Source organism: Numenius arquata, chromosome 8 (genome assembly GCF_964106895.1).
Source record: "Numenius arquata chromosome 8, bNumArq3.hap1.1, whole genome shotgun sequence".
In the NCBI taxonomy this organism is placed as follows: Eukaryota; Metazoa; Chordata; class Aves; order Charadriiformes; family Scolopacidae; genus Numenius; species Numenius arquata.
Window position 1 is genome coordinate 4,791,147 of NC_133583.1, and position 8,672 is coordinate 4,799,818.

The window sequence follows — 8,672 nt, forward strand, 5'->3', positions numbered from 1 at the left end:
CCGGCAGCTGCCCCCACCACCCCACCACCCTCCCCGGGGGCCGCGGAGGCTCGTCCCGCGGCCGCGCACCTGGGCGCGGTGGGGTGCGCGCAGCGGTCCGCGGCCGCGGCGCTGCCAGGGCGGGGGTGACTCACGCTGCCGCCGACGGCAGCCCCCGGCTTTATAACGGCTGGGGCGGCCGCCGCGCCCGGCTCCGCTGCGCCGCGCTGCGCCCGCGGGGAGCGCAGGGGCCGCGGGACGGCACCATGCGGAGCTTGCGCGGCGCTCCGCCGCCGCCGGTGCTGCTGCTACTGTCGCTGCTGGTGCTGCTGCTGGTGGCCGCGGGGCACGGGGCCGTTATCACCGGGGTGAGCGCCGCCGATCGGCACCGACGGCACCGACGGGACCCGCCGCGCCGGCAGCGGCGGGCGGGGGGTCGGCGGGAAAGCGGGGGGCTGGAGGTGATCAGCCGAGGGGAGCCGGGACAGGACTTGGGGGGCTGTCTGCGATGAGGGATAGCGGGACGTGGGGGCTTGAGTGATGCCAAGGGTATAGGGGATGTCTCTCTGCCGTGAGGGGTGGCCGGAGCGAGGGGGTCTCTCTGGGGTAGGCAGTGTCGGGACTCGGGGGTCTGTCCGGGATAAGTGATACCAGGACAGAGGGATCTTGCGTAGGGTGCCCGGAGCGGGGCGGGGGGGGGGTGTCTGTCTGGGATAAGTGATAACCAGGACGGGGAAGGGAGAGCTGTGTCAGGGGATGAGAGATGCCGGGGCTTGGGGGTCTGTCGGAGGTAAGTGACACCAGGACGTGGGGGTCTCTCTGGGGTGAGGGGTGCCAGGAGCTGGGGGTTTCTCTTGAGTGAGGGATGCCCGGAGCTGGGGTTTTCTCTGGGATAAGTGATAACCAGGTCGGGGCAAGGACAACCCCCAGGGCTTGGGGGTCTGTCTGGGATAAGTGACACCAGGATGTGGTCTCTTTTGGGTGAGGGGGCTGGTTCTCTCTGGACTAACTGATACCAGAGCTTGGGGGTCTCTCTAGGGTGAGTACTGCCAGGATATGGGGGGGTGTGTGTGTGTCTCTCTCTGCGGTGGATGGTACCAGGACTCGGGGGTCTCTGGGGTGAGGGATGCCACGGTGTGGGGTCTGTCACTCTGGGGTGAGGGATGCCTGTACCCGGCGGGAGGGTGTCTCCTCTCTAGGCTGGTCCGTGGGCATGCAGACACTTCTCTAGGGCTGGAGGCTGCCCCCCCCCACTACAGCCCCCAGCCCCAGCTGCCCCCAAACCTGCCCCGGGAGGGCCAGGCTTGGTTGCGCACCCCGATTTCCTCCAGCTCCTCCAGTCCTACCACTTACAGGGCAGGCACCGGTATTGCAATCATCACAAAATGCTTTTTTTTTTTCCCTTTTTTTTTTTTTTTCTGAGTATGACTGTGCTGCTTTTTTCCCTCAACAGCCACCCGTTGCAAATGAGTCCTCTGTTGTTGTTGTTATTGTTGTTTTTAGGCTTGAGATTTACTTTGGTTGTGAAAATGTTTTTTTTTTTCCGAAGACGTTATTTAACCCAAAGCGTTGCATCACTCTTAAGTAAAATGATTTTTTTTTTTTTTAGTGTTTGCTTTGGATTAATAACCCAGCAGTTGCATTCCTTCGAGAGCTTACATGTCTTTTGTAACCATCAGAAGTTGTACTCGCAGCCGTGGATTACTCCATGGCTGTCCAGGCTCCCCGTCCGGACTTCACCAAAGTCCATGAAACAGCTTGTAGGCATTTCTTGAGAGGTCAGATCAGTTCCCAGGACTGACTAATTATCAGAGCAGAGAGTGTGAAGGATTTTTTTTAATATTTGAGAATTTCAAGTTCCTTTTAAGTAGAAGTATTTCCAGCAATGGGGGACCAGTTTATATAAGTCTGTTATTCAAGTTGTGGCTGCACCTTTAAAGCATACTTAATCCGTTAAATAAAGTCATTGTGAAACACTGAAAAATAGATCGAGGACAAAGTGGATTCAAAAAGTAAAAATAGATTAGAACTAGAAAATGTTACTTTATCAACTATTGCAGTGCGTTTCTGCTTAAACCACTTTGATGCGCTTTTGACTTCTGATGAACGGGCAAATCTCAGACAAAAGCTGACGTAGGTGTTCCCATCCCCATCTTTTGAGCCTGAAAGGTGTTTTTCCTTTGCAATTTAAGGACTTGATTCAAACCTTCCTCACTTCAGTGGTGGTTCATGTGCTGCCTTCGGTTGGCTTTGAGCCGGCATTTCACCTGGGACTTTTTCCTCAAGCTGAATTTTCAAAAAAACTGTGTTTAAATGGGGTGCTGAAGAGGAACGTCCTTCATGTTGTGTCCTGTGGACATTAGGAGTAGCGGTATGAATTACACATTGGAGATAAGGTGTGGGCAGGAGCATTTGGGTGGAATATTTTCAGAACTTGTCATACATTTTTGGAAAGGGAGCCTTAAAAGTTCTGCCAGATGTAGGTACGTGTGTGTGAGTTTTTAAAAGAAATTGTTTCAGATGTGTTTTAGATACCCTCGCTGGCTCGGACGTACTCAGACCTGTTTTGTAGCTGAGTGGTGCTTCGCTCCGGGACCAGCCCCAGGGAGGTGGATGGGTTTGAGATACAACTGAGATGAAAAGGAGGGGTCAGGAGCTGATCGGTGGGGAATAGCAGAGCCTGTGACTCCAGCTGAGCAGTGGATGCCAGAGTGCTGGTGGCAGCCAAAGTCACTGGACCTGCAGGTTTTTGTGACTAGGGCAAAATTAGACCATTAGAGGGCTATTTTTACTTTTTTTTTTTTTTTTAAGAGAGGTTAGAAAGTAAACCTTATCTACCTGGCAGGCTGTAGCGGTAGTTTTATGACCATATTAGGCTTATAAGTAAATACTCCGTGTGTTTGGGCTCACCTGTAGTGTAGAGCTGCCTGCTTCGTTAAATGTGTGTTTAGGAGGAGTGCTAGTCCATTTAATGGCTTGACACTAATGCAACAGCTTTTTCCTAAACTACTGCCTGATCTGTAAATACGTATTTTGATCTGGCTTCTGCTGCTGGAACTAGTGTAATATTTGCCCAGTAGAGTACAGTCTAATGGTATTTATCATGTAAATCCCGAGGCAAGATCTGTAAGCTTTTTTCCTCAAGCGAATGTTTGTTCCGATATGGTCTTCCCCAGAGCCGTTTTCACCTTTTATGTACATTTTTTTACAACTTGCCTTGTTATGTACTGCTGACCAGTGCCTTTGGTCTATCACTTCTGCTGTCAGACGTTAGAAGAGTAGTGAGTTCATTAAGCTTGCCTTTGAGGTGTAATCAGTACCTTTAACTAATGGAATTTCTCATATGAGGAAGAAGACTGGGTTTTGCATTAAATTCGTGTAATAAAAAGTCTGATAAGCTTTTGGTTAAAAAAATAAGCAAAAGATGTGCAGTAACCTGTTTCCAAACCCTAGCATGTCAATTGCTCTTCATGGTTTCTGTTTTTTTAAAACATACCCAATAGTTTGCATTTTGATTTGTGCTTATCTAAGCTGTATTGGGTAAGTGGCTGAAATATTTTTCCGCCCCTTGGAGGGGGAATGCTACCACAGTAGCATTTTCTTGGATGTGGACACTTTATGCAAAGCTTTTTCTATTACAGGTTTAAGACCTCTTTTAGCTACATGTAATTCTAGATAACAACCACAGACTCCATATTTAAACTTCTATTTTAGCTACGTCCACTTGGACTTCTCTAATAAAGCTATCTTGCATTTGCAAAGGCACGCAGCCACGAGATATTATCATAGGAAACTAGAAGGAATAGTTACTTAAAAGTCTTTAAATTAATGGATAATTTCCTATCTTGGCTTCTCCATAAGACAGGATTCCTGACTGTTTGGTGTGCTTGGTCCTTGCGCCTGCCTGGGCTCACTCAGGCTCCCGTCTGGGATGTGCCACGGTCCATCAGTGCTCAGAATTTGGGACTGTAAATCACTGACAGTCCTGGATTTGGCCCTGAGCAGCTCCGTGTGTGGTCATGGCTTTAAAACATCCTGGGCTCAGCTCTGAAACGTGTCTGTACGTTCAGATCCACGGGAGATATAAGTATTGCGAATCTGCCTTAAATATGGTTATTCAGCCTTAATGAGCCATGATAACTTGTGGGGTGTCACAGGCAGCTCTTGAGCACCTGATCTGTCCTATCTCTGGAACATATTTATTATTCATTTTGTCTACCTTGTGCTGTGTTGAACCCCAGGCCTGTGACCGAGACCAGCAGTGCGGAGGAGGGATGTGCTGTGCGGTCAGCCTCTGGATCCGCAGCCTGCGAATGTGCACGCCGATGGGAAATTTGGGAGAGGAGTGCCATCCTTTGAGTCACCGAGTGAGTATGTCACCTCGGGGTGGGGGCGGGGGGGGTAAGGGGGAGAAACTGTGGGACCAGAGCTGGTAGGGCAGAACGAAACAGGAATATACTGCGCTATACATCACATTGTATAAAAATATATATGTGGTGAAAAGGCGGGGAAACACCCCATGCGTTACAATACCCAGGCATTTGCATCTGTATGGAAATAGCACTGGAGGTACCTACGTAAGGAAATACATTACTGTCAGAATTATGCTGAAGAGAATCCGAGGATGAAAGTAACACACGCTCCTCAGTTTGTTTTCTTATTAGTTCGTTGTTGCTGTTTGGCTTCATTACACGGTCCAGAACAGCCTCAGCAGTTCCCAAGCCCAGCCCTGCCTACATGTGTGAGCAGGAGCGCAGCAAACACCATCCACCTCAGTGGAACCGGACAAGATCCCATCACAAGCATAAAAACGTCACCAGCCAGTGTTGGGACACCTTGTGCATCACTGCAGCAGGGTCCCTGCCATCAAACAGCAATGTCCAGTTGCGCTCCAGAGGCTGGGAGCCACTGGTGCCTTCAAAAGCCACCGAGAAAGGGTTGACACGCACCTGTACTTGCGAAAACTCACCGCAGGCTCTCTTTCCTTCTATTCTACCTATTAATTTTGAATATATATGTATATATACATATATACACACACGTACATAACACTACTTATTAGTACATTATTATATGATACACTACTGGAGCACAAGTCTTACGAGGAGAGGCTGAGGGAGCTGGGGTTGTTCAGCCTGGAGAAAAGGAGGCTGAGGGGGGACCTTATTGCTCTCTACAAGTCCCTCAAAGGAGGGTGTAGAGAGGTGGGGGTCGGTCTCTTCTCCCAAGTCACAGGCGACAGGACTAGAGGAAACGGCCTCAAGTTGCACCAGGGGAGGTTCAGATTGGATATTAGGAAGAATTTTGACACTGAAAGGGTTATTAAGCATTGGAACGGGCTGCCCAGGGAAGTGGTTGAGGCACCATCCCTGGAGGCGTTCAAAAGATGGGTTGACATGGTGCTCGGGGACATGGTTTAGTGATGTTTTTTTTGTCAGAGTTAGGTGATGGTTGGACTAGATGACCTTGAAGGTCCCTTCCAACCTAGATGATTCTATGATTCTAATATAATGGTATTAACAAATACATTTCAGGATATGTAATTATGCATATTATCTGTACTATGAAAAAGGCTGTTTATTTATAATACAGTCTGTATACGAAAGATTGAATTGGATTTTTCCGAGGAGCTTGAGAACCTGGTGGTCTTCAGAGCCATCCTCAGGGAAGAGTACGGCCCAAGAGTCGTCACATGTGAAAGATATGACAGCAATAAATTGAGATTATAAATGTGCAGCTAGTTAGCTGCCTCTCTCACTGTCCCATCCACTGCCTGGCTTCTCGGCTCAGTATCTACCATTTATTTTCTCAGTTTTTGGAAGTTCAAGGCTCTGTTCTATTATAGTTAAATTTTTAAATCTGCTGTGATATTTGGGACCAAATTCTCATTTTTACCATATAATGCAGCAGGTTTTTCTTGTAAGTGCTCTTTACATTAGCAGGAGTTACAGGATAAAAGAAATTGTCTTCTAGGGGTTTTTTATGGGCTTATTGCTATTGGGTAATAATTTATACTGTCTGATATATTTTAAGCTAATTGCCTTCGTAATTACAATCAGAGAAGAAGCCTGTCCACCCCAGACTTACGGTCATAGTCACTGATGTTTGTAAGGTTTATGAGGTTAATTTTAGATTTAGATTCCTTACCCCACTGCTCTTCATGACAAACACAGAGCAAATTGATTTATCGCAGTATGTGAAATCAGGTATTTTTAAGGATGGAGAGTTTAGTCAGTGGTTCCTCTCCCCTAAATTGCCCTCAGCACCAAACCCTTTCATTTGCCTGCAGGTCAGGTACAAAGCAGGCTCCACCATGGCCGTGCCACTGCCTGGAGATACCCTGGAGGAGATGGCTGGCGGTTGGGTTTCCACCATCTAGTTTCCTTCTCAGCAACTAGATGGCGTTGGCTTGATGCCGATAAGAGTCTCCGTTGGCATGGCAGAGGCAGGGTTTGCAGGCAGGGAGGCAGGATTTGCAGGCAGGGCCGGGCAGGTGAGGTTTGGTGGGTCAGCAGAGAGAGCTGGCAGCACTGGGGGGGTGGCTTCACTGCCACCGTGCACCTTGCACGTAACCCCCTCGTCTCTCCCAGGAGCTCCCTTGTTCCCTTCTCACCTCCAAGCCCCCATTGCCCTGTGCTTATTAAAACCCAGTGCTGGCGTGGCAAAGCATGCACCGGCTTAGCCGGCATCACCAACATGCAGAGCTGTCACCCGCTGTCCCCAGCCCGCTGCATTATTAAGCCACGTCTTCAGCGTGGGAGTCCCTCTGAAAGGAGCTTTTCCTTGCAGTGAATGTAACGCTTTGAATAAATCATTTGCGCTGTCAGAGGGCTGAGAGGTACCTCTGAGTCAGCCTTGCCAGCCCGGGGAGCTCAGATTTTAGGTTTTTCTGTAGTGCAGTGTGTGGGCACCCGAGAGGTGTGATTCCTGGAGGGAGTTCCCCAGCACCCACAGTTGGTGGCCTCTCCGCTCACGCCAGGACAGAGGGGCTGTGGTGGATGGCACAGGGAAGCCCACGGTGTCCCTCGCTCTGGGGCTGCTCTTGAGACGGCGCTGGGCAGGGGGCTGGCACTATCCCAGGGTGATGGGAGCCCCCCGCTCACCCCTGCGCCCAGCAGGGTGTCACTGGAGTCGGGCAGGTCCTTGGTGTGACGCACGGAGGGGACACGTGGGACATTCTCCCTTTGACTTTCTTGGAGAAAAATTGCACGCTGACACAAAGCAATCTCAGAATATTAAAATTGCAGGCTCAAAAGGCCGCCCAGAAATCAGGAAATGAGGGAATTAGGGCTGGCTGCCCAGCTGGCAGCGGTGGCTTCGTGCCTCTGTGCTTCCCTAACTGCATCCCGACAGATGCTCAGGGCACGCTGCTGGCTGGCTGCACCGTGGCTCCCGGCCACCCTGTCCCACCAGGCTGTCCTGCTCGGCTCATGTGCTGGCGGAGGCATGGTTCCTGTGAAAGATGGAGCTTGTAATCAAGTTGTTAAAGAGTGTCAGTGCGTGTGCACGTCGTGGCCCAGTTAAATTTGTTTAATGCGGCCCGTACGTGTGCTCCCTGCAACACAGCGTGGCTGGAGGAGGGTGGGATGAAATGAGAAACCTCTGTCCTGTGGTGAGGGGATCCTCTCAAAGGGAGGTCAGGCGAGATGACCTCCAGAGATCGCCTTCCAGCCTGAATTACCACAGGCTCCTGCGGTTCCCGGGTGCTGCTGCGCAGCTGACAGGCTGCTCTGTGCCGTACGGCAGTGCGGGAATCGGGGCGAGGAGAAACCCCTGCACGGTAAACACCACTAAACACCACGCTAAAGGCCAGTGTAGTTTCACAACAGATGCCTTTATGAAACAGGAGTAAATGCAGAACATGTGTCGCAGATGTAGATTTACACAGCCACACGGACTGTTACATTTTGCTCTTAGCTGTGGCTTAAGTGGGAAATTAAAAGGGCTTGGCTTTGCCATCTGCTCTCCAGACCCTGTGCTGCAGCTCGTGGGGATCTCCTGCTGTGGAGGGAGGTGGGCAGCATTCCCCATATCCCCATTTTTCGTCCGAAGCCATCCATCCTGAGTGCCACCACCACCGCGCTCCCTGTCCCTGATGCCTGTGCTCTTTGTCCCCAGGTTCCCTTCTCCGGGCGGCGGATGCACCACACCTGCCCCTGTCTCCCCAGCCTGGCCTGCGTACGGACTTCTCCCAGCAAGTTCAAATGTTTACCAGACTTCAGAAAAGAAGATGTCTTTTTTTAGCAGGAGCTGTTCTGCGCTAGAAAGAGCCACTCGATGTATTCTTTTTCTTGTTGTTGTGACGAACAAGTTACTTGCCAGGGGAAACCCTTTACCATACTTTCCTGCCTCACCAACATTCAAACTGAAGATGAGATACTGTACTGGGGTGGCCAAGGTTTTCAGGAGGGACTCGCGGTGGCAGATGCTTTCATTTTTGGGGTGAGCAAAATGAGATTTGCTAAGGGGATGCTGCTTTCTGAGGGCGGGAGCTTAACGATTTCTGAACCGTCTCGTGGTCTTCGTGGTTCCAGCTTAACCCCAGAATGAAAACATCCAAGATTATTGTCAGGTTTGGAAAATTTTGGCCACCTTTTTACGCTTTGGAATGCCTGAATCGAACTGAGAGTTGAAGAATTGCATAGTGTGAAGCGTATGATGGTTGCCAAAAAACTGTATTTACATTACATTTG

General features: G+C 50.2%; 1 protein-coding gene across 1 annotated transcript; it reads left to right on the forward strand.

Moving 5' to 3' along the window:
• Nucleotides 1-245: 245 nt before the first annotated feature.
• On the forward strand, nt 246-8,223 carry PROK2 (prokineticin 2). The gene is made up of 3 exons (XM_074152441.1): nt 246-347; nt 4,221-4,346; nt 8,098-8,223. Exons 1-3 carry the CDS (start codon nt 246-248, stop codon nt 8,221-8,223), a joined length of 354 nt encoding a protein of 117 aa, XP_074008542.1.
• The last annotated feature ends 449 nt before the right edge of the window (nt 8,224-8,672 follow it).

Coding starts and splice junctions, on each gene's coding strand:
- PROK2 (XM_074152441.1), top strand. CDS start 246: ATGCGGAGCTTGCGCGGCGCTCCGCCGCCGCCGGTGCTGCTGCTACTG. Junction 348..4,220: donor ACGGGGCCGTTATCACCGGG/GTGAGCGCCGCC, acceptor GTTGAACCCCAG/GCCTGTGACCGAGACCAGCA. Junction 4,347..8,097: donor GCCATCCTTTGAGTCACCGA/GTGAGTATGTCA, acceptor CTTTGTCCCCAG/GTTCCCTTCTCCGGGCGGCG.